This window comes from Camellia sinensis, chromosome 7, assembly GCF_055761805.1.
Source record: "Camellia sinensis isolate YWXY chromosome 7, ASM5576180v1, whole genome shotgun sequence".
NCBI classification, from domain to species: domain Eukaryota; kingdom Viridiplantae; phylum Streptophyta; class Magnoliopsida; order Ericales; family Theaceae; genus Camellia; species Camellia sinensis.
In genome coordinates this window covers 3,805,653-3,830,935 of record NC_138967.1, presented here as the reverse complement: position 1 = coordinate 3,830,935, position 25,283 = coordinate 3,805,653, and the positions used below count along the sequence as shown (strand labels likewise).

Below are 25,283 nucleotides of genomic sequence, written 5' to 3'. Positions count from 1 at the left end.
ACCGAGGAACAAGAAATGGCCAAGCGCAGCAGAATCAAGAACCTGCTCACCGCCACATCCGCCGAGGTGCCGAGCGTAGTAACTCGGTCGCCAGCCGCCGGTCAATCTAGTGGCGCTGTGGTCGCCCTTGCCACTCAATCCGCCGGGCAATCCAGCCGAGAACCCTCTGCTCGACGTGCCGGTAAAAGAGCTCGGGCAGACCCGTCCGCCGAGCTAGTCACCGAGCTTACCACCGAGCATCCAACAGACGCCCCCACCCCAGTGCCGGCCTGGCGCCCACATTTGAAGCACCGAGGTCAAGATATCCCGGCGACGGCTTCGATCAAGGCTGACAAAGAGCATCTACTCGCCTTCGATCTGTCCAAAGCCTTGCTACTACCGAGCGACGTGGTCGGCAGCGACCACGTCCCCGACACTCGGTTGGTCAAATCGTCAGTGAAGTCTATGGGCAGGGTAAGTCGATGTTCCTTTGAAAATTTCGCAAGTGTTTGCTCGGTCCGTTTTTGCTCGGTCTCCTATCTAATCAACGTTGCTTTTGTTTTTGCAGGCCATTCAAAAACAACACCTGGTCTTGGAGCGTATCCACAGACTTAGGCAGAAAGCCAACGACACAGCCAGCCAGGTAGAAAGCCTTCAAGCTGAGCTCGGCCGGGCTAAGTCTTCTCTTGAGATGGCCAACTCCAGACTGCTCGGCCAGCTGGATGCAGCCGAGAAAAAACAAAATGAGCTCCAGACCGAGGTGGATACCCTGAAGAAATCGAAGAAGAAAGCTTGCCGGGCTGCAAACACCGCCGGCTTTAACGAAGCCGAGGAGAGCTACAAGAAGCAAGTCTTTGCAACACAAGACATCTACTTCAAAGCAGGCTGGAAGTCTGCCTGCGAACACCTCGGCCAAGGCTCCGACACCGACGTATTTGCCAACCCACCTCCAGCTTCGCTACCGGTCTACCTTGTGCCTTACGCAAATGACGTATTCAGCGCTCTGCAAGCGGAGGCCGAGGAAGGACTTGAAGATGGAGGCGGTGAGACAGACTCTGAGGCAGAGGAGGCCGAGGTGCAGGAGCAGCACGGCAATGCTGAGCCCGGTGCCCAAGACGTCAGTCCAACCATCAACCTTGATGCTGGCGAGGACGAGTTCACCAATCTCTCCCCCCTAGTTTAGTTCTGTTCTCTTTGTTCTTTTTTATAGTTTTGCTTCCAACTCTTTTGATGTAACCGGGCTCTGTCCCCACCTTTTGTAATGATTTTCTTTTCAATGAGAAACTCAAATTTTTCTAAGTGTTTGCACGGTAGTAATCAATTCCATTTTCAGCAAAATATCTCGGTATAACTCATCGTTTGAACAACACTTTGTCGACCGGAATCCATAACACGGTCGAAGCACTTCAGCATAACAAAACAAATTCATGAACCGAAATAACCATCTCGGTTGTAACAAAGTTGAAAAAATCAACACTTCCAACCGGATTAGATCATCTCGGTTAGGAATCCTAAGTTGGACACAACACCAACTCTTCCAACCGGAGTACATCATCTCGGTTGGAAATGCGAAGTTGGACAAGACACCAGCTCTTCCAACCGGAGTACATCATCTCGGTTGGGAATGCGAAGTTGGACAAGACACCAACTCTTCTAACCGGAATACATCATCTCGGTTGGGAATGCGAAGTTGGACAAGACACCAACTCTTCCAACCGGAATACATCATCTCGGTTGGGAATGCGAAGTTGGACAAGACACCAACTCTTCCAACCGGAGTACATCATCTCGGTTGGGAATGCGAAGTTGGACAAGACACCAACTCTTCCAACCGGAGTATATCATCTCGGTTGGTAATGCGAAGTTGGACAAAACACCAACTCTTCTAACCGGAGTACATCATCACGGTCCGTAACATTAAAACAACAGTCCAAGTGCTAAAGCAAAATTACTTCTATAAATTGACAAAAAGAATTACATGCTGTGGTGCAAGCCAAAAAATTTCTTTGCACAAGAAAAGAAAGCAGAAGCTTAAAAATAATACAGTTTCAAGTTAGCCGCATTCCATGGCCGGGGTATTGCTCTTCCCTCTAAATCCTCCAAGTGGTAAGCCCCCTTGCTCGCCAGACCAGTGATCTTATAGGGTCCTTCCCAATTTGCCCCTAATTTGCCTTCTCCTGGCACCAGGGTGTTGCCCATAATCTTCCTCAAAACCCAATCACCAACTTTGAACGGTCTGGGGTGCACCGTCTTGTTATACTTCTTTGAGAGCTCCTGTTGGTAGGCGGCCACATGGATGAGGGCCTTCTCCCGACGCTCGTCCACTAGGTCCAGCTCCAAGGCAATAGCCTCGGCGTTCAGCTCGGGCTCAAAACTCTCACTTCTGAGGATGGGCATTTCAACTTCCAAGGGTATGACCGCCTCCATGCCGTAAGCCAAAGCAAATGGAGTTTCCCCGGTAGAACGTCGCGGGGTTGTTCGGTATGCCCAAAGGACGCTAGGTAATTCCTCAGCCCATTTGCCCTTGGCCTTTTCCAGCCGTTTCTTCAACCCATCCAGTATAGTCTTGTTCGATGCTTCGGCTTGACCATTGGACTGCGGGTAAGCCGGGATGGAGTTGTAGAATTCTATCTTCAAATCTTCACAAAATCCTCTGAATAGGCGACCGTCAAACTGGGTGCCGTTGTCAGAGATCAAAATCTTGGGGATGCCAAACCGCGTGACCACGTTCTGCCAGACAAATCGCTTCACGTCTTTCTCTTTGATGGTTGCCAAGGGCTTAGCTTCAACCCACTTTGTGAAGTAATCTGTGGCCGCGATGAAGAATTTCCGGTTGCCCGGCGCTGTTGGCAGTGGTCCCACTATATCTAGCCCTCACATGGCGAATGGCCAAGGACTGGTGAGGGGAAGAAGTTCCCTGGCAGGCTGGTGGATCTGATGGGCGAATTTCTGGCATTTTTCACACTTGCGAACATATTTTTGTGCGTCGGCCTGCATGCACGACCACCAGTATCCCTGCGAAATAGCACGGTAGGCCAAGGACCTGCCTCCTATGTGGCTGCCACAAATGCCTTCATGAATTTCATACAAGAAGGCCTCCACATTATTCGGGTGCACGCACTTTAAATAAGGACCAGTGAAGGACTTCTTATATAACGCGCCGGATGAAGAGAGCCAAAACCGCTCTGACTTCACCCGGATTTTGTGTGCTTCTTTCTTGTCAGTTGGAAGAGTCCGGTCTCTGAGGAACATGATCAAGGGGTCCATCCAAGAGGGACCGAGCGCGGTGTAGAGTACATCTGTCTGCCTGGCGTGTTCAATGCTTGGCCGCGGAAGAAAGTCAATCAAAAGAGGGTTTGGAAAAGTATTATCCACCATAGACGCGAGACCGGCCAGTTCATCAGCTCGGCTGTTTTCTTCCCGGCCAATCTGTTGGACTCTAATTGCCTCAAACTGCTTGATATGTGCCCTGACCAGAGCCTGGTACTTCGCCATCCTTTCGTCCTTTGCTTCATAAATCCCAGTAACTTGGTTAACCACAAGCTGGGAATCACTGTACACCAGGAGCTCGGCAGCCTTCATTTGAATTGCGCTCTTGAGCCCGGCGAGAAGTGCCTCGTACTCAGCCTCGTTGTTAGATGCCGGGAAGCCAAGCGTGATAGAATGTTCAATGGTTAGGCCATCCGGGGATATAAGAACAATACCTAGGCCGGCACCATGGCGGTTGGACGCTCCATCAACAAAAAGCTTCCACATGTCCCCCACAAAAAGCTTCCAGCAGTCGGATGGGTCCTGAGAGTTGCGAAGGGCAATGGGATCACAACTGCTCGGCTGTGCGGTGTCAAGTTCGGTGTTGACCGGTTCAAATTCAGTGCCCCTTGGTGATTCGACACCGGACTCAGCAAGTTGTTCTGTAATGCTCAAGTCTGTGGGCGAATCATCAGGTTGCGGTGTGAAGCCGGCCGCAGGTTCTGAGCTGTGTGGAACCATTCCTTCCCCCCTTGATGATTCGGCACCGGACTCAGCAAGTTGGTTCGGAATGCCCAAGTCCGTAGGCGAATCATCAGGTTCTGAGCGGTGTGGTTCAATTTCTTCCCCCCTTGGTGATGCGAGACCGGACAGAGTGGAAGGGTTGGTGATACACAACTCCGTCATCGCATCACCGGGTGGTATGACCGTGCAAACTGAGAGAACTTCGATGGTGCGCGCTAACTCCGCGGCGCTACCTCCTTCAACTGGTTGTACCTCGGTTGGCATTGCGTGCATCTCATCATCTGCCTCGGTAATGTCGACCGGGCATACCGGATGAATGCCAGGTGAGAACTCGGCGACAAAATCTGCCAAGGTCTGGGCTTTTAGAGCAGTGCGCGGCTGGAACTTGACATCAAACTGTCCCAACTCGACCGCCCACTTAAGAATTCGGCCTGAAAAGTCCGCCCGTTCAAACAAGGCCTTGAGGGAAAACTCAGTCAGTACGACAATGGTATGGGCGTAGAAATAGTGTGCCAATTTTCTTGAAGCCATCATCAAGGCTAAAGCAAGCTTCTCCAACGGCAAGTATCTCGACTCTGCCGGTAACAAAGTTTTGCTGACATAAAAAATTGGGAGGTGCTTGATTCCTTCAACCCGGACCAGCACCGCACTGACTGCATGCTGGGAGACGGCAAGGTAAAGGTAGAGTTCCTCACCCGGCTCTAGTGTAACCAACAGTGGCGGAGAAGACAGATATTCCTTGAGCTCGGCCAAAGCTCGGTTACATTCGTCGTCCCATGAGAACTTTGACTTCAATGCTTGAAAGAAAGAGCGGCAGCGATCTGATGACCGGCTTATAAATCGATTAAGCGCGGCGGCCATACCGGCCAGATGCTGTACGTCCTTAGTCGAGCTGGGCTGCTTCAACGCTTGCATGACTCTGATCTGAGTAGGGTCTGCTTCGATGCCTCGGTTCGTGACTAGGAATCCCAAAAATTTCCCGGATCCTACGCCAAAGGCACACTTTGAGGCGTTCAAGCGCAGCTTGTGCTTCTTTAGAATGGCAAACATCTCGGCTAAGTCGGACAAATGGTTTGCCTCATGTCGGCTTTTTACCACCATATCATCGATATAAGCTTCCATTGTCCGACCAAGCAAAGGAGCAAACATTTTGGTCACCATCCTCTGAAAGGTTGCCCCGGCGTTTTTCAAACCAAATGGCATGACTCGGTATCAGAAGAGTCCCCTTGGAGTCGTGAAAGAGGTGATCTCTCGATCAGGCCCATACATGGCGATCTGGTGATAGCCGCGGTACGCATCCAAGAAACTGAGCCTATTGTGTCCAGCCGTCAAGTCCACTAGCTGGTCAATGCGCGGCAAAGGGAAGCTGTCTTTGGGACAAGCTCGGTTGACTGTCTTGTAGTCGACACAAACTCGCCACTTCCCATTCTTCTTAGGCACCACTACTGTGTTGGAAATCCACCGAGGATAGTGCACTTCCTGAATTGCTCGTGCCTCAAGCAGGTTCTTTACCTCCTCAGCAACTACCTCGGCGTGATGCAACGCCGATCTCCTTGTTCGCTGGATGACTGGCTTTGCTCCAGGGAAAACATTGAGGTGATGGCAGATAAAACTTGGGTCGAGGCCAGGCATGTCGTTAGGCGACCATGCAAAGACTTCGATATTCGCCATCAAAAACTCAATCATCTCGGTCCTCTCTGTGGCCGTGAGACTTGAACCGAGCAGGAAGAACTTGTCCGGCTGCTCGGTATCAATCCGCACTTCAACCAATTCTTCAACAGCCTTATCCTCGGCCTTGGTGCCCACATCATCCAAGACACCCTGGTCCTCCGGTCCCTTGATCATTTGAACGAATCATTTGGCAGCCCGGCTTCCGTTGACCGCCACGAAGCACTACTTGGACATGACCTGATCGCCCCAAATCTCCTTGATTGCCCCCATGGCCGAGGGGAATCTCATCACTTGGTGATAAGTCGATGCTACAGCTTGCATGACGTGTAGCCATCCCCTTCCAAGGATAAGGTTGTACGTCGAAAGCACCCGTAGCACCCAAAACTCAACTTGTTTGACCACGAATCCCGCTTTGACCGGCAGGATAATCTTTCCCAAAGGCCACTCCGGTTGAGAGTTGAATCCAACCAGTGGCGAAGTTGCCGGAGCCAAGTCTGTCTCTCGGAGTTTAAGCTGCTTGAACGCATCATAGTACATGATCTCGACCGAGCTTCCCTGATCGATCAAGATCCGCTTAACATCAAAGTCCTTGACGCGTAGTAGTGCGGCGTCTGGATGCGCTCAAGATCCCTTGAGGTGAAACTAATCACGTCTTTTTCTTCAGTCTTCCCCCTTTTGATGGCGGGCTGTACCGACAAAACTTCCCTCATATGTTCTGCCTTTTTTATCATGCCCCGGAGTTCGCAAACTCGTTCTGGTTCCACGATGCCGTGGATGACATTGATAACTCCCTGCGGTGGTGCGTCTCGGTCATCCTGTCCCCTGGGATCGACCGCGGCCAGATTCGGCTTCACACCGCCATCAATGTAGAGGTCTAAGTGCCCGGCCGCGACGAGCTCTTCTAAGTGCTGCCTCAAAGGCAAACAATCCTCAGTCCGGTGGCCTCTCTCCCGGTGGAATGTGCAACAGTACCGCGGATTGTAGCCCTTCTGTCCATCGCCCAACTTAGCAGGAAACCGGACATACTCCTCGTCTCGGATTTCACTAAGTATGCGATAAATTGGAATCTTGAAGACCGTGGTGATGCCAGTTCTTGCCTTCAACCTCCTGTTGGCATCTGCAACGTCATCCCGGTCTTGCCGACGTCCTCTACCCCGGTTTTTACGGTTTGTGCCACGGTCTGATTCCTCTGCTCGGTCACTTGAGCGGCTGGACTCTTGCCCAACTGCGTGCACTTTGCCTGCTGTCTTCTTGTCTGTCCCTACCGGAGTAGTCTTCATGGTAGAAGCGGACGCGTCATCCTCTACTCGGATGTGTTCATTGATGCGCTGCATGAGTTGGCCCATGGAGGTCGGCTGGTGCATGGTAAGCGAGTCCCGCAGTTTATGTCCGACCGGGAGACCTCGCTTGTACTGTGTGATTGCAAGGTTAACCGAGCAGTCCAAGATTTCGTTGAAGGTTTCCCAGTACCTTGAGTTGTATGCCTTCAGTGTGTCGCACGGTTCCATCTTGACACTTAGCAAGTGATCGACTTCCTTTGGTGTTTTTGTGTTGTTTTGAAGCGTGTAACAAACACCTCGGCCAACTGATGCCACCTTTGTATGCTCCCTTCAGGCAACCACTCGAACCACTTTAAACCCAGCTCGCCCAAACTTGACGGGAAGATTAGGCACATAAGTCCGTCATTGCGCCTATGTCCAGCCATAACCTGTCGGAAGTGGCTCACATGCATGTATGGATCGGTTTTTCCGTCATAAAGTGTGAACTTAGGCTGGTGGAAGCCTGCCGGAAGTGGTGTTGTTTCAATTTCCAGGGAAAAAGGAGTGGCACTCAGCCTGGCCAAGTCCATATCTTCAAGGAGTGGCACTGCTTGGCGGGGCGGAGGCATTCCGACCTCCTCGCTGGCGTGAACCCCGTAAGATAGTCGCTGGAAAGCTGGTATTCTCTGGGCTTCATGCCGGCGGGCCCGCTCCTTTAAGACCGCCCGTAAATCCTCTGACTAAGCGGAGTAAGAGTACCTCGACGTCGTCTCCGGACGTGAGGGTTTGTAGGTGCTGTCTTGCGCGCTAGACTTCCCTGCACCCACGTCGGAATCACCAACCTGGTAACTTCTGGTAATGGATATTGACTGAGTACGTCGCTGACTCTGACCGACTGAACGGCGGGATGGGGTGCACTCACTGTGGTCTCCCACTCCAACTACACCCTTCCCTTTGACATGCCGCTTGAGATCTTCCATCTTCGCCGCCATTCGCCGGATGACAGCATCTTGATCCCTCAACTTGCTTTCCAGTCGCCTGGCGTGCGAGTCTCTCCTCCGCCGGTGACCATCTGGACTCCGTGAATGTCCATGACTTCGTCCGCGCTTGTCCCGCGCGTCTCCTAACTGTCCACCAGCGGGCGTTCCCAAGTCAGCCATTGGGTGGACAGCAGGAGGTCCCTCTCTCATTCGGGTATACTCCGGGGTGGCTCCGTCGATGGCGGACAACGGAAACTCGTCGTTGTTCGCCATGGACGGCGATCAGATGAACCTGGAAGACAAGGTTTTGTCTGTCAAGCTTCCCACAGACGGCGCCAATTGTACGGGGAGCAAATATTCCGGTAAGCCCGTACTCCTTTCTTCCGAGCTCCGTCGATGTCCGATCACCTGCGAGCAAGTAACGGTGAGCTACCCGGCGGTGTGTGGCCGGAAAAACCCTCCGACGATCAAGTTAGCACACACCTTAGGATGGATAGAGAGAAGGGAGAGAGTGTTTGAATGTAAGAATTCCTTACAGAGATGTTCGTGTCCCGCCTATGGGGGGCGCAGACATGCTTATATACCTTCTGAGCCCCATATCCACTCCCAGTCATCTCTTGACACGTGGCTCTGCTATCCCATCTGTCAACGTAAACCTTGCCGATCATCACCTAATCTCAACTGCCTGACTTCACAGCTGGAGCTCGGCAGCCGAGCTGCTCTACCACGGGCATGCCATGCTTCATACCCGAGCGCCTAACCGGATAAACACATGGAGGACCGGGCTAGGCGGCATCCCGGCAGTGCCTAGCCCGGGTAACTCCTTTGGTCGGCCTTTCTGCCGGTCAAACAGTCTCCTCGGTTGACCACGCCTTTCCGGGCGCCGGTCACTCAGCTTGTCTGGCTTCAGCCATCCCCTGATCAGGCAGCTCGGTCCAACCAGGCGCTATCTAGCCGAGCTCCATCTTGGGCCGGGGTGACTCACACTTGGCCCAAGTTCTTCCCGGCTCAAGTTCTGGCAGCCCACTTCTTGGCGGATGGCCAATCATCTCGGCCCCATGCACCGTTGGGCTCTCAATCTGCTCGGCCGTTACTTCGGCCCAACTCCTGATCATAAATCACCCTCTCAAATATTGAAATCAACTGTCTTTGATTATGAATCTTGGATCTTTACAATGTAGCCATTAATGACTATTTATAGAGGAAAAAATACAGCAATAACTACTTAGCAACTACCCATTTCTTACATCTTCATTCTTGTCTTGCCATGTGTCCTTTTACTCATCGACTTTGTCCTTCCACTCATCCACTTTGTCTTTCATATTCTCCATCATCTCTATAACTTCTTTTAACTTTCAAATGAATACGAAGATGCCACGTGTCCTGCAGTTATATAAATAATAAATAATAATAAAAATTACAGATTTATGGTGCCAACACATACACAATTGTACATGATGAATAACAAAATTAACATAAGTGCACCGTCTCACTTCATTCAAATATATGGCGTCCCACTCCTGCCAACATGTTTTCAAGCAAATCATCTTATGGATTTGAAACATTACATTAGCCGTGTGCCTTGTCTACTATGGTAAAAATAAAAGATTAAAAAATTAAAATTATTATAACATTGTATTCTTTTTTGATTTACACTTTACTCTCTTATTAGAGTATCTCCAATGCACTAGGCATATAATACTTGTTAGTTAAAATGCCTAGTGTGATTCATTTTTTTCAATTCCAATGCACTAGGCATATGAGTAGGCATTTTGGCTCAACTCATATTCACTAGCTACATGTAGCTAGCCTTTAACGCTAGGCAAAATGTGTTCAATCATTAGGATCATTTCCCTCCATCTTTGTTATTGACGTGGCATTCTATAAAATTAATAGTATTTGAATAAATAGCTAAAATAAAGAGCATGGTTGGAGTAAAAACATAAAACAGTTGATAGACAAAATAAAATATATACTTTATAGTAATATTTAGATAGGTAAAATGCCTACTACCGTTGGAGATGCTCTTATGTATTACCTTTTTATTTTTGTCAATTTCAAAATCCTCCATTTAAGCATTTAAATTATAAAAAAAAAGGACAGAATTTATCTTTTGTAGGAATAACAGTGGAATAATTTTTTTTATAGTTACGCAATTCAAATATTAAAAATTTAAATTTGTAAAGGGTGACATTCTAGTGTAATAATTGTAAGTTTGACTTATATAATAATATAAAAAATTTTATTATACACACCCCTTAAAAGAATTATATTATATTTGTCCTTAATTATGTTATTTTACTTTTTAGTTATGACTAATTTTATTCTTATGACTCATGAGATCTTTAATTATGTTTTATGTGATATTTAGTTATGATTTTTTTAATTATAATTCAAAAAATAAGGAATTTTGTTTTTTTTATTTTTTATTTTTTAATAAAATGTCTATAGTCTTTTCCCAATAATATATATAGGTTCTTAATTTGCTTACATATTATTTTATACAGTTTTTTCACACGAGTGTTGAATCAAGTGAGAATGTGTGTAACCAAAATTGGTAGAAACGTAGTTATATCAACATTATTTAATTATTGATATAGATAATATGGAAAACCAATCACCCTTTTTGATTTTTATTTTCAGAATTTACTTTTCAATTTTTTTTTTAAATTTTCACTGAATTTTTTAAATATTTTAAGTAATTTGTTTTTAATTTTCACACACCTAACATAAAAACACTTAAAAAGTATAATATTTGTGAAAAAAATCTTTAAAAAATTCACTAAATACCAAAAAATAAGGGGAAAAAAATTCAATAAATTTTTCATATTTTTGTGTATTTATTAATTTTTAAAATATTTTTTCACAAATATTTTACTATTTATATACATTTAAGTAAGGTGTATCTAAAAAAGTAAAAAAATTGCTTAACATTTTAAAAATATTCACTAAAAAAGAGAGAAGAAATAAATAACTTAATTTCTAAAAAATTGAAATCAAACACACTAAATACGATGAGCATATGATCACCCAAAAATGTTATGAATTCACCCATGTTAATTCATAATTTATTTATAAATGTGTATGTATGGTTGTGGGAGCCAGAAAAAAATTATATATCAATTTATTGGGCTAAACCAAACAAGGCTTGTCAAGGGCCCAACTATTGAGCTTATTCGGCCCACCCCCGTCTATAAAAGAAAGGCACCTCAAGGCATTTGGTAAGATCTCTTTTCTGCTCCACACAGCATACAAATATTCTTTACTATTCTTGATTCTTGACTATTCTTGATTCTTCATTCATGGATTCTAACTTCATCATCGGAGTGTCCCAGGCCGGTAACCCTGGTCGGGTGGCATCAACTAGATTTATCTCTTGCAGGTTCATGGAGTTGTCTTCGTTGAATCTCACCAACAATCCATGTGAGAGGATATTTCATGGTCTCACAATTGGCGCCGTCTGTGAGAACGACTGAATGAGATCAACGAAGAACACAACAAACATGTTCTTGTAAGTACAAATTTAACAACAAATTTGATTTATTTGCCCTTTGGAAATTATTTTAAGATTGGTTCTTGGATTGGATATACATATGTTTATGCTTACAAAATAGAACTTTTTGTTCACTGTGAATCTTTTGTATCTCCTTTTTCTCTCTCTACAAATGGGTTTCACTTTTCTTGAAGAGCACATCTTTGCGGCATATTAAAGCTGAGTGATGAAATTTTCTTGTTGAATCTGTTAAAGCTGTTAGTCGGCACTTTACCAACTTATGCAAGTGCACTTCACACTGTTCATGTTGATTGATGAAATTTCATCTTTTCTTGGAATATACATACATATATATCTATACTAACAATTTCTACGGACTCCAAACTTGGGTCTTTACTTTCTCTCTCTAAAAATTGGGAACTAACTTTTATCACTTACCTTTCTATGGAGCACTCTAGTGGTACAATCAATTCGGCTATTAAAATAAATTATATATATATAATGATATTAGAAGTTTGCCAAAAACATTGTTTCGCTTATAACCCTTACCTTTTTGCCGAGACCATGATTATGAATTTTATATATATCAGTTTGCAGAGGACGCTATTGGGGATTATATATATGTATATATATAAATTGCTTAGCCAACATTATTCAAAAATTCAAAAATTGCTTATTCAAAAATTCAAAAATTGCTTAGTCAACACATTATATATATATATATATATATATATATATCAATTTGGCAACTTTATCAAGTTGCTTAGTCAACATTATTCAAAAATTCCCATTTCCTACATCACATCACTCTGCCAAGCATAAGTTCTTCAGCCACCACCTTGTTAAATTTGCGCAGCTGTTCAACCATTCCCTCGCCGAGTTCTTATCCGATCAAGAGTTATTACATTGGCACTTTTCGGCCACTTAAGCAGTTTGGGAACCCGCCTTACTCGGCGTTGCCATTGGCCTATCAACTCGTCTATTTCTCTGCCTCTATAATTCGGTGCTGTCACTCCAATTAAATCATTCGGCAATAGCAAATAGCCGACCGACCGCGTTGCCAAAATAAAGTCGAAGACCAAATAGTATAAGGAAATATTTTCGGCACAATCAAAGATGAATTACTGATCCAGCTTTCGGCAACCCAAACGTACTAGTCTAGCTCGGCACATCCAACACACACTATTCGGCAACCACCAACGAACCAACTTACATCCACCGGCCCAATGAACAAGTCAACAACTTATCAGCTTATTCGACAACTTTTATTTTCATTCACTTTGCATAGTATCACTCATCGGCATATTATCAACAAAGTTTCGACGACTTAATTGTTTTATTTGCATTACCTCTGCATGTTATCAACTTATTCGGCTTGTTCGGCAACTTACTCGGTATATTATCATGAACAAATTAATATCAACTTTGCATTTTGTCTAGCACGGACAACTTGTTTGGCTCTACGCACTCGGCATAAAACTAGCACCATGACTTACCAAAATCCACATCTGACAATACCAGAGGATTCACATCGACTCAGGGAGTCCAAAGCCACTAACTAGAGGAACAAAAAAACAACCGATGCTTGCCGATAGTTGCGCAAAAGCCCATATTTTCAAAACCTGCAATTTTCAACATTGCCAAAATCAAGTTTTGATTACACCAATATAAAGTACTCATTGAGACGAGTCCAACACAAAAAATCGCGTCAAAATCGGAGCTAAAATGAAGTCGTATGAGCCAATTGAAATTTGGCCAGAAAATCACATATATTGCTGAAGAAGACGACCCAGGAGTTGGCAAAACGTAAGAAATTATTCGGTGGATTGTAGCTAAGTTACATCTTGTAATAACCAAATAATTAAGTTCAAATATATATAATGCACAAAATATGAACACAAGACATGTCATGGCAGAGTGGTTAAGTGTTAATTTTTTATCACAAGAGCACAGGTTTAACTCCAGCCACACTAATTTTCTTTTATTTTTTGCAATATAAGAGCAATTATCCAGTGGATCGCACAACACCAGTCTCCATCGATCTGAGTCGTCAAAATCATTTTGGCTACAACTACGCCATCAAGAGTCCGATTACAGCGATCCCATAGTCGTTTCCAACTATTTAGAGCATTCTGAACACATCCGTATGGTCTAATTTTTCAAATTCCATACCCAAAAATTGTAGATTTTATATGCAATGCCATATATCGCAGCTCAAACAATACTTTTTGTCGCCAAGCCTGGCATTTGATCAATGCCGCATTCAACAATTTTGGTGTCTTCCCGCCACTATAACAACCTGTATCATTCGGCAATTTTGGCTCAAGTCTATTCCGAATTCCTTCTGAATAACCATTGTCATTCGTAAGCAACAGGCCAATGTTATTCGGAAGGAATAGGGCAACTATACTTTGTTCTCGGCTTACTTCTCGGTAATGTTGGCCACCGTCCAATCTGAATTTCTTCCGAATACCTAACGTCATTCGCAAGCAATGGGGCAACGGCGATCCAATGTTACATATTCACAAAAATTGAAGCAATTTTCTAACAAATTCCATGACAATGGTACAATTTAATCGGCTTAAACGCTTATCGCCAAACTCACTGAACAACTGTTACACTCACTTGGTGCTTTTAATTCGGCCACTTGGTAGTTCAACTGACCGGCATGCAATTTCAGCAACACGATCTTGGGGCGAGGATATAATCCTCCGTCTTCCCTGATCATTCATTGTGTTACCCGTGTTACCTTGGCCATTTATTAGCCGATCATCATCTCGGTACCTCTCTTGTGCATGCATACTCAGCCAACTTGGTATAAAACATTGCAACGAAATTTACTTTAGCTACAAACTCCAGCTCCTTTTCACACCGCTCCAAACAAGCGCCAGTTTTGGGGCAATACATTACACACTTGGCAGTCGGCCATTCGCATTTAGCAATCGGCAGTTCGAATATTTTTGCACGCCGTCATTTTACCAAAGCCGAATCTACCCCACCACATAGGGTAATGGGGCAAGTCCAATCTGCATTCTTTCAGACTAACGCCTGTCATTCAAAAGCACTTGGGCAAGTCTACATTGGACTAAACGCAAATCGAGCAATGCTAATTGGCCCAAAATTTATTCGGCAATTAAATAGTTGGCCTAATATCTATTTGGCCATTCCTTACAAGCGGAGCAATAGTCTTTGTGATTAGCATGTCTACCTCATTCAGTACTGGCCATCACTGACATATGATACATTATTCAAAGTCCTTGCCATATTGGCACTTGGTCGCCACTTAAAATCAGTAAAGTCTCTGAGTACAGTGTAATCTTCGCACTCGGCACGGAGCGCCATTAGCAAAGGCCTACACCCATGCCCGGGGGTTATAATACCGCGGCCTACACCGTTGCCCGGCGTTATAATACCGTGGCCTATACCCATGCCCGGGGGTTAGAATACCACGGCCTATACCTACGCCCGGAGGTTAGAATACCGCGGCCTACACCCTCACCCGGGGGTTATAATACCACAAGTCTACACCCTTACCCGGGGGTAATAATACCATGGTCTATTTTTTGGCTAATATATCTACCTTATTTAATCTGTCTTATTTGGTTCAGGCAATCATTTCCGTGCTCGGCATATGGAAATATTTCTAACTCGGCACGAAAGTCCATATTTGGAAGCAATCTTTGCACTCAACAATATATTACACCCTTGCCCGGGGTTATAATACCGCGGCCTACACTCTTACCCGGGGGTTATAATACCGTGGCCCATCGTTATAGAGATAGTATCACTCACTGGGCTTTAGCTCACCTCACTCCTCTATATACATATATTTGTACATACATGCATACATACATGCATTCATCCAACCATTTATTCATTTATGTTATTTATTTATCAAATGTATTTTTTGTCAAAGGACTTAACATCTATTTGAATAGCATAACTCGACAATAAAAACTTTAATTCCTTCTACTGAAGACAATGAAAGTTTTGGGGCAATTGTGGGAGCCAGAAAAAAAAAAATATAAACTTATTGGGCTAATCCAAACAAGGCCTGTCAAGGGCCCAACTATTGGGCTTATTCGGCCCACCCCCGTCTATAAAAGAAAGGCACCTCAAGGCATTTGGTAAGATCTCTTTTCTGCTCCACACAGCATACAAATACACTTTACTATTCTTGATTCTTGACTATTCTTGATTCTTTATTCATGGATTCTAACTTTATCATCGGAGTGCCCCGACCGGTAACCCCGATTGGGTGGCATCAACTAGATTTATCTCTTGCAAGTTCATGGAGCTGCTTTCGTTGAATCTCACCAACAATCCACGTGAGAGGATATTTCATGGTCTCACATGGTGAATATTAAATTGAAAAAGTGTAGAATTTATGAGTAAAATAAATTTAAACTACTGATTTTATTTTTCTAAATAAATTGTGAATTTATAAGTCTAAATTTATAATGTTATTGATAATCACCTTGTATAAAGAATGGAGGGCAAAGTAAACCTAAGGTTGGTAGTGTGCTCCTCATATAATCATTTAGAGTTTAATTATTGGGATTAAATTATGAAAAATTAATTTTTTGTAAATTTTTTAATTCTAGTATAAATAATCTGTCTTTAATTGAATTTGAAAGAAATTAATTGAAATATGTATAAATTTTTTTTTTGGCAAATTACCAACACCCCTCAAGATTTGACTAAAATACAGATTTCTCACGAGATTTGAGAAATTACATCTCACTCCACGAGGTTTATATTTGCATAACAAATTATTTTCTGAGATTTATATTTGCATAATAAATTGGCTCTTTCATTTGTTATGTACAATTTAATTTCTTAAATTTTATGAAGAATTTGTATTTTAGTCAAATATCGAGGTTGTGTTGATAATTTATCCTTTTAAAAAAATAAAATAATAATCATGAACAAAGAAGTACGTATAAACTTGGACCCATATATTGACTGACTGCTGAACCACAAAAAAAAGAAGGGCAAAATGAGCTACGCGTCCCTCTTACTAAGGTCATACCCCTACATAGGTAGGACGCTTCTAGCAAATGATTTCTTGTGGGTGAGTACACTTGTAATTTGATTCCCCGGCACTGGGCAATATAGGGATTTCACTATCTTACCACTCGCAATGCTCTTCCATTTTCAAAGGTCGGGCACAAACCAACACTTCACAGAGACGAGCGGGGGAGGGGGACAGAGAGAGAGAGAGAGAGAGACCACAGAAGTTTCACTCTGAGTCGTCAATGGCCGTTTAGGGTTTCTATTGATTATTCTACCTCCTGATAATCAAACTCCTTTTTCATTTTTCTCTTCCCTGCTATCTCTCTTCTCGACCCTCCAAAACCCTAATTTCAATTCAATCCGAGTTTCCAATTCAATATCCGTAGCTTTTGTACTGAGAAGCGTGATGGGTGCGCAAGAGAAATCTCCGACGGCGCAGCATTCGATGCAGGTGAGGGGTTTCACTGTTGAAGGAAAAGCTTATTTCTTTTGCCCTAGAATTGAGGTTCTCATAGTTTGCTTGTTATTATTAAGTTGGGTCTTAAATACAGACTTCAATTATGTGGTTTGATTGCATTTTATCATGGTGAATTCACTTGCTTTTGGTGCTGTGAGCATAAAATTGTAATATTATAGTGTTTGATTTGCTTGTGTTTTAGGGTTGCAGTGGGATTCTAGTTTCTTGGACCCTAAGTTGGTTTGCGTTGTTTGGTTTGATTCAGAGGAAAGAAAATTTCAATTTTCTTTTCACAAGATTTATTAGTTGGTCCAATCATTGTTGGAATATTTCACAGTTGTTATGGAGTATTGTGGATGTGTTTTTAAGCACATTTCTGTGCTGGTCACTAAGGGTTTTAGTGCCAGCTGAGTGGCAGTGACCCAGTTTAGAAATGCTTGAAAATGAGCATTTTGTTTGTGGCAGGTGGCAGTACCTGTAATCAAAACTTGATCCTCGTAACAAGTCGACCATTTAAAAGTGAAGTGTTGGAAATAACATTTCAATGTTATTTGTTGATTACATGATAGTACAAAGGTTAAGAACTTTGCTAGGTTTGTGATATGCTATTTGCCAAGTACATGATAGGATTGCTACAGTTAGTAGTGTTCGAAAACTGAATGAATCAAGTTATTTGAAAAAATATTTGCTAGAGCTTGTGACAACCTTGATCGCCTGCATAGTGAGGACATGTGTGACCTTAATTGTCTTTGGGTGTCTAGGTAGAGTGTCGGCTTTGCTTTTATTTTGCCAAATGGCATATTAATCCAATATTTTGGAGTATAGCTGCTGACATTATGTCACTTTGCAAGTTCGTTGGGGCCATTTTGCAAATGCCCCCAAAATTCCTTATGCTGCATTTAATTGATGGGGGATAGGAAGGGAAAAGGAAAATAAAAATCATTTTACTTTCTAGTACATGTGCTTAGTTGTTGCAGGAAAATTTGGGCCCTACCACAATTTTACTAAATGTGGCATACATATACACCTATTCTTGGTAGGATGCTCCCTCTGGGAACCCCCCCTACAATCCCCAGTTTAATATTTCTTAGCAAAATAATGAGCCGTATCTGATAAACTGAACTATAGCAGAAAAATAAACCATTTGTATTTTATTGTACATTAATTTTTTTTTCTATTGAATGGAGCATTAGGATTTACCAAGTTTGATATTACAAATACTCCAATTCATGGAGCTTGATAAAACAAGAAGAAATTTGTTCAAATAGCAAATAGATTTGACTCGAGATACATAAGATTCACTTTATTTAACAATTAAAAAAAAAAAAATTGCACAGTTAAGTTCCCATTGAATGGGGTTCTTCTCGGAGGATAGATTGGGCAATACCTAACTTGTGGCATAATTGAGAATTCTAGTTTCAAACCTACAACCTCAAGGTTAGTAGACTGAGTTGTAACAATATAAATTTTATATGGGTGTTGGCTTTTTGGCTTTCGAAAGTTATTTTTGTAATTGTGAGCGTGTTAGTAAGGATCAATCAGTCCTTACAGAATATTAATTGCTAACCAATTATCAGATAATTGTGTCTTAGTTCCTTCAACCTCAATGAAGAGGACTTTTACTGGTAGCTTTGTTTAGGAGAATTAAGTAAACAGTGATTAAATGAAGAACAATTGTAATATTTTATTAAGTAAAATGAAAGACTTACAAAGATCCAAATCAGCCTCGTAGAGGTTTACAGCAACAAACTACTTGAAACTACTCCTATGAACGAAGTGCAGTGCAGGAATTTGAAGTACAGAAATATAAAGAACAAGAAATGTAAAACCTGAAAGGAAAAATAAAATAGTTAAAACTGATTTTTTGGATCTGAGTCTGGGGGGCACTTTCTGGAGTCTTCTCTGCTATTTATACTTCTCAATGACAACCGTCGAACTGCATTTCTAATCGTCGAACCATCTCTCCACGGTTGCAGATTATGTTGTCTTATAGTTAGCTCTACTATGCCATATCTGCAGTTAGGCTTCCCTTCTGATTTTGAATTTAAATATGAGTAACCGTTGAAGCCACGTCATCTTGCATCTCTTTCCTGATCCAGTGCTATGCAGATCTATGAAAACCAATACTAACTGCCACGTGTGTGATTATGATTGAAGATTTGAATTGTCTTCCCGTATTGCCCTTATCCTGCCACGTGTCGAACTGCAATTGGCTTATACAAAATATATAGCCAACATTACCCCCCGCACTAATATACCCAATACTTGGTGATATTAGTGGATCAATGTATTTTACCCACGTCTTAAAACGTGCATGGGCTTTGCATTTTTCAGAATTGCAACCGTCATTTATCAATGAAATATTTGCATTAAATTTTCTTCTAATCTTTGAACATCCTCACTATCTCAGTATTCGAAAAGACTGATACATTTTCTATGGCTAAGCCAATCTTCTCTTACATTGATCAAGCATACGAAGAGTTATTTGATGATGCTGTTCGTCCTCGAAAGAACCTTCATGCATTGGTTAGCCACCTTTATCCACCTCCATTTATACAAGTTATGGAAGTTTTTGGAAATCACCGACCTTTGAACCAAGAACCTGCTGCTTACGATTCTTTGGAACATAAATTTACAATCATGGATATCGGAAGCTCTTCTTCTACAGCAAAGCCTTCCGCGTGGGATGAAGTTGCTGCTTCGTCTTCTTCTACGACCTCTGGCTGGGGAACTTGGACTACCCCTACTCAACCTCAGACGAGGGAATGCATACATCATTGATTCCCAGAATTTGATGACCCTCTTGAAATCTCTCATTCCTAACGCAGTTCTGTAGTATATCCGTATGTTTCTATTGACCGCATACGCAGTCTTGAGGACAATCTGCTTTCATCATCGTATACTTCTACCTTGCCATCTCAGATGGTTCGAAGTGTCCAACGTCCTGGTGAAGCTTTAGGGATTAGTCCTGTGCTTTTAGCCAAAAAACAAAACTTTATACCTCTGATTGGCTAGAATGTGTGGCCAGACCTGAATTCCTAGATTCGATCAGGAACCTCCGACTGCTTCTTCTCTGCCTTCCAATCCAAACTGGATTGATAAATTGAGATTTACTCTCTCTGAGGACCAATGCTTCACCCCTTACCAAGCCCCAGTGCCTCCAACTCCTTATCAGCAATTTAGAGCTCAGACCTTACTTGCTGTTTTCTCCTATCTATCTTTTGAAGTCCTTCGAGATGACATTCCCCACAAGAACTTTCTATGGGCTTGTGACATTATGTCTCGAAGTCATCTTCTCAATTCTGTGGCCTAAATAGAGCTTTATACCTTTTTGGACCAACTTCCTCTCCTGCTCAACTGGCACTTCCAGGCTTCCATTACCAATGAAGTTTTGGATGAAGCCTTCTCTGCTCGAATTCAGGTTCAATATGAGGCAGAGAACCTCTTTGATGAATATGAGGCCTTTAGGAACCCGGATTCTGAGTGTGGGGAGGATGTTGCAATGAACGAAGTGCATGAAAAAGAGGAGATGGACGCCACAAATAAAGTCCTAAAACAAATAGAATTTAAAGTGAAAGCCCAACAACTCACTTCTCAATTAAGGGCTTACCAACTAGATAAGCCAAACCTAGACAAGATAGAGGATAGAGTAGAAAAAAAGTTTTCATTTATTGAATTTTGTTGGACTAAATTCCATGATCTTATAACTTTGTCCATTTCATATTTTTATGAAATTGAGAATGTAATCAAATGAAACGACACTTAACAATAGAACTAAGCTTTCCGAATTTCATTTGTCAGATTCTGATTTACCACTCCAATTGTAAACTTAATCTGTATGGTTGATGTGCTTTAACTCCCCAATTTCATCCCAAATTCTAACTCAAACTCCTCCAAAGTATGAAGCTTTCCCTTGAAGAAAACAATTATTGCCTCTCGTACTGATTCTAGGACCAGCATAATTCCTTAGCCATCAGTTTCGAATTACTCAACTTTGTCTTTCGAAACTTGATTTGATCATATTTAATGAAATGCTGGAAGTTCAACTTGAACCTTTCCAACATAGGGAATGTAATTGACAACCTTTGCTGGTTTCCTTTCAGAATCAAAGTTTCGAATTTATCAATTTTGCCCTTCGAAACTTGATTTGATCATACCCAATTCCCTAACATATGGTTAATACAATCAAGTTATTTCAAATCAACCAATTTTGTTTCAAACAAACAGCTTACATTTTCCAAAATATGAAAACCTCTTCTAAGGACTGCACTAATGATTTCTTCTGTATCATATCAAACCAACTTTTGGTTTAAAACTTAGAATAAACAATTTCTAACCGTAAGGTATTTCAAGTTTTGCTTCGAAGGATTTTACTCTCATTTAGAAACCTACAAACAGGTCCTTAATCCTTTTGAAGTAAACAAACACTTAAGCATTCTTTCACTGTGAGGCGTGGGATGTGAAGCTTGGGTAACCAGCTTGGGGAATGATAGAATATCACCCCCTATTTATAAATGAAGATTTAGGGTTTACAAGAAAGGCAATTACAGGATGATCCCTGAGTGCTATCCCTGAGTGCATAAAATGATTACAGACAAACCCTAGTGTACCTTTCGACTAATATAATATGCTAATACTTAATATAATATGCTAACACTCCCCCTCAAGCTGGTGCGAAGATATCTCTCATGCCCAGCTTGCCTAATATGTCATGAAATGGTTTATTCCCAATCCCCTTGGTGAGAATGTCAGCAAGTTGTTCACCAGACTAGACAAAGGGAGTACAAATGGTACCACTAGTGAGTTTCTCCTTAATGAAGTGGCGATCAATCTCAACATGTTTTGTCCTGTCATGTTGAACTGGATTGTGAGCGATGTTGATGGCGGCCTTATTATCACAGTATAACCGCATGGAGTCCGTCTGATCAATACCTGGATCACGCAACAATAATTTGATCCATAAAAGTTCACACACACACCTTGTGCCATAGTTCTAAACTCAGCCTCTGCGCTTGACCTGGCAACCACATTCTGTTTCTTACTCCTCCAAGTAACTAGGTTGTCGCCAACAAATGTGCAATACCCTGAAGTTGATCTCCTATCGGTTACTGACCCAGCCCAGTCAGCATCTGTATAGGCTTCTACACGAAGATGATCATACTTTGAAAAATACAGACCCTTTCCAGGAGCAGACTTCAAATACCTCAAGATTCTCATGATAGCCTCAAGGTGAATCTGATGAGGAGCATGCATAAACTGACTAACTATACTGACAGCAACAGCAATATCAGGACGGGAGTGAGATAGGTAAATGAGCTTACCCACTAATCGTTGATAGCTCCCCCTATCCACAACTTCTCCTCCTTTATCATCCCCTAATTTCTGATTGGGTTCCAAGGGGGTGGCACATGCCTTGCAGCCAAGCATCCCAGTTTCCTTCAACAGGTCAAGTACATATTTTCTCTGTGAGATAAATATCCCATCCTTAGAGCGAGCAACTTCAATTCCCAGAAAATACTTCAAGCTGCCCAAGTCTTTGATTTCAAACTCTTTAGCTAAATATTGCTTCAACCGAGGTATTTCCCCACTATCATTGCCTGTAAGAACTATGCCATCTACATAAACAATAAGTGTTGTAGTTTTACCGTGTGAGGAATGTTTCACAAACAATGTGTGATCTGCCTGACTTTGTTTGAAGCCATATTTAAACATAGCCTGAGTGAATCTCTCAAACCAAGCCCTTGGAGACTGTTTGAGACCATATAATGACTTCCGAAGTTTGCATACTTTGCCTTCTGTTTGATGATCCTCAAAACCCGGAGGAATGTCCATATATACTTCTTCTTCGAGGTCACCATGGAGAAAAGCATTCTTGACATCAAACTGATAAAGCGGCCAATCTAGATTAACTGCTAGAGAGAGAAGTACTCTGGCTGAATTCATTTTAGCCACGGGTGCGAAGGTCTCCTGATAATCAATGCCATATGTCTGAGTAAACCCTTTTGCCACAAGTCTTGCCTTGTAACGCTCAATAGACCCATCTGCTTTGTGTTTCACAGTATATACCTATTTACATCCCACAGGTCGTTTGCCCGTAGGTAACTTAGTCAATTCCCAAGTGCCATTCTTCCTAAGTGCTTTCATTTCCTCAATTATGGCTAGTTTCCATTCAGAGGTAGCAAGAGCATCTTGAAAATGGTTAGGAATGCTAACAGAGGAAATATTGGACACAAACGCTCTATATGAGGATGACAAATGAGAGTATGATACAAACTGTGAGATAGGATGTTGAGTACAAGATCTCACACCCTTCCTCTTGGCAATAGGAACATCAAGATCAATGGACTCGAGAGATTCAAAGTTACCTCGACTCTCATCAGAAGCAGGAGATGGCAGTGGGGTAGCAGAAACGGTCCCGTGTATCCAGTTAACTTGTTTTCTGTCTATGTCCCGGACATAAACATGCCCGTCCGTATTCTTGGTGACAGTGGGTTCTATAGTCCCAGTAGAAGAGGGGGGTGCAAGAACAACTGGTTCCACCATAGGAAGCACAGTAGTAGATGGTGGTGCAAGAACAACTGGTTCCACCATAGGAGGCACAGGACTCACTTCACACCAAGGCTCCCCCGGAAATGAGGACGGTGACACCGGAGAGGACAAGAAATAGGACTGGGATTCAAAGAAAGTGACATCCATGGACACAAACCACTTACGAGAAGAAGGGTGGTAACATTTATACCCCTTTTGAGTAGGAGAGTAACCAAGGAAAACACACTTGAGGGAGCGAGGGTCCAACTTACCACGAGAGGGAGAGTGATTATGGACAAAACAGACACAATCAAATATTTTGGGAGGAATAGAAAACAAGGACGGAGAACCGAGAAGGACGTGAAGCGGAGCCTTTTTGTCCAAGACCTGGGTAGGGAGACGATTAATAAGATGGGCAGCGGTGAGAACAGCGTCGCCCCAATAGGGCCGAGGCACATTCATAAAAAAACACATGCATCGAGCCATGTCAAGAAGATGCCGATTCTTGCGTTCGGCCACCCCATTTTGTTGAGGGGTATTGGTGCAAGAGGTCTGGTGGATAATGCCATGAGTAGAGAAATATTGTCCTAACCCAGAATTTATGTATTCCCCGCCATTATCAGAACGAAATATTTTGATAGTGGCCCCAAACTGAGTACAAATCATCTTATGAAAAATGCGAAACACAGAGAAAACCTCACTCTTATCTTTCATGAGATACACCCAAGTAGCACGAGAAAAATCATCAATAAATGTAACAAACCAGCGATGACCTTTCACAGACAGAACACGAGAGGGACCCCAAACATCAGAATGTATTAATGAAAAAGGAACGAAGCTTTTATTCAAACTGGGAGCAAAAGAAGCTCTATGTTGTTTTCCAAGTTGACAAGACTCACAAAGAAAGTCAGACACATGATGATTTGCGAAACTAGAAGGAAATAAATGCTTAAATAAATGAAATGAGGGATGCCCAAGACGCCGATGCCACAGCCATAAATCAACGGGGGTAGTAGAAGACGTGGTGGAAGAATAAGCAAGTTTGTCCGGTTGATCTAGGAAGTAGAGACCATTTTCTGCACTACCACTGCCAATCGTCCTCCCCGTGACAAGGTCCTGAAAAAGACAATGATCAGGAAAAAACGTCACACTACAATTCAAATCTTGGGTAAGACGACTTAAGGATAACAGATTAACAGAAAACTTAGGAACATGGAGAACAGAAGATAGATGTATGGTAGGAGTGACTTGGACTAAACCTTTTCCAGAAATGGAAGAAACAGTACCATCGGCAATCCTAACTTTGTCCTGACCTGAAGAGGGCTTATAGACAGAGAAAAGATCAGAGGAGCCAGACATATGATCTGAGGCACCAGAATCAATAATCCAAGGCAAGAATGTGTCACAGGAAAGCACAAGGAGAAGATGCTAAGTTACCTGAGCGGGCAAAGGACGAGGAAGCGGTACTGAGAGCAGTAGAAGATCAGCGGTCCAACAATTGGCGCAAAGCATCCTCCAGCTCAGTATCAGAAGCTTGGGTAACAGAAGTAGAATTAGAATCAAGGGTATCAACGGCACTAGACTGATGAGCCCGGGAATAGGAACCACGTCCTCTAGATTGGCCTGACCGACCTCCTCGAGAACCAGACCGATCACCTCGACCCCCGGATGGAGTCCCATGAAGCTTCCAACACGTCTCACGAGTATGCCGTGGCTTCTTGCAATAATCACAGAATACAGGCTCCTTAGTAACAGACGGAGGAGGCAGGCTGAGGCCATCTTGAGGAGTAGACAGTAATGCGGAACGGTCAGTGGAGACAGGGGACATCATAGCAGACCGGCGACTCTCCTCATTTTGTACATAAGCAAATGCCTCCTGAAGTGAAGGAAGAGTATCCATACTCAGA

At 42.9% G+C, this 25,283-nt stretch overlaps 1 protein-coding gene across 6 annotated transcripts in view; it reads left to right on the top strand.

Annotated features, from left to right (window-relative positions):
• The window catches only part of LOC114314569 (uncharacterized), an 82,475-nt gene that overhangs the window by 24,886 nt on the left and 32,306 nt on the right, over positions 1-25,283 (top strand). Inside the window, exon 1 of one of the 6 annotated variants that reach the window (XM_082881584.1) lies at positions 16,367-16,842. The exons of 2 other annotated variants lie outside the window; for them this stretch is intronic. In XM_082881584.1, the coding sequence (XP_082737710.1) occupies positions 16,798-16,842 (45 nt within the window). In that variant the 5' untranslated portion in view covers positions 16,367-16,797. Of the gene's footprint in view, positions 1-16,366; positions 16,843-25,283 lie in introns of those variants that run through there. 3 more of the 6 variants (XM_082881585.1, XM_082881587.1, XM_082881586.1) reach the window with 3 other exon arrangements.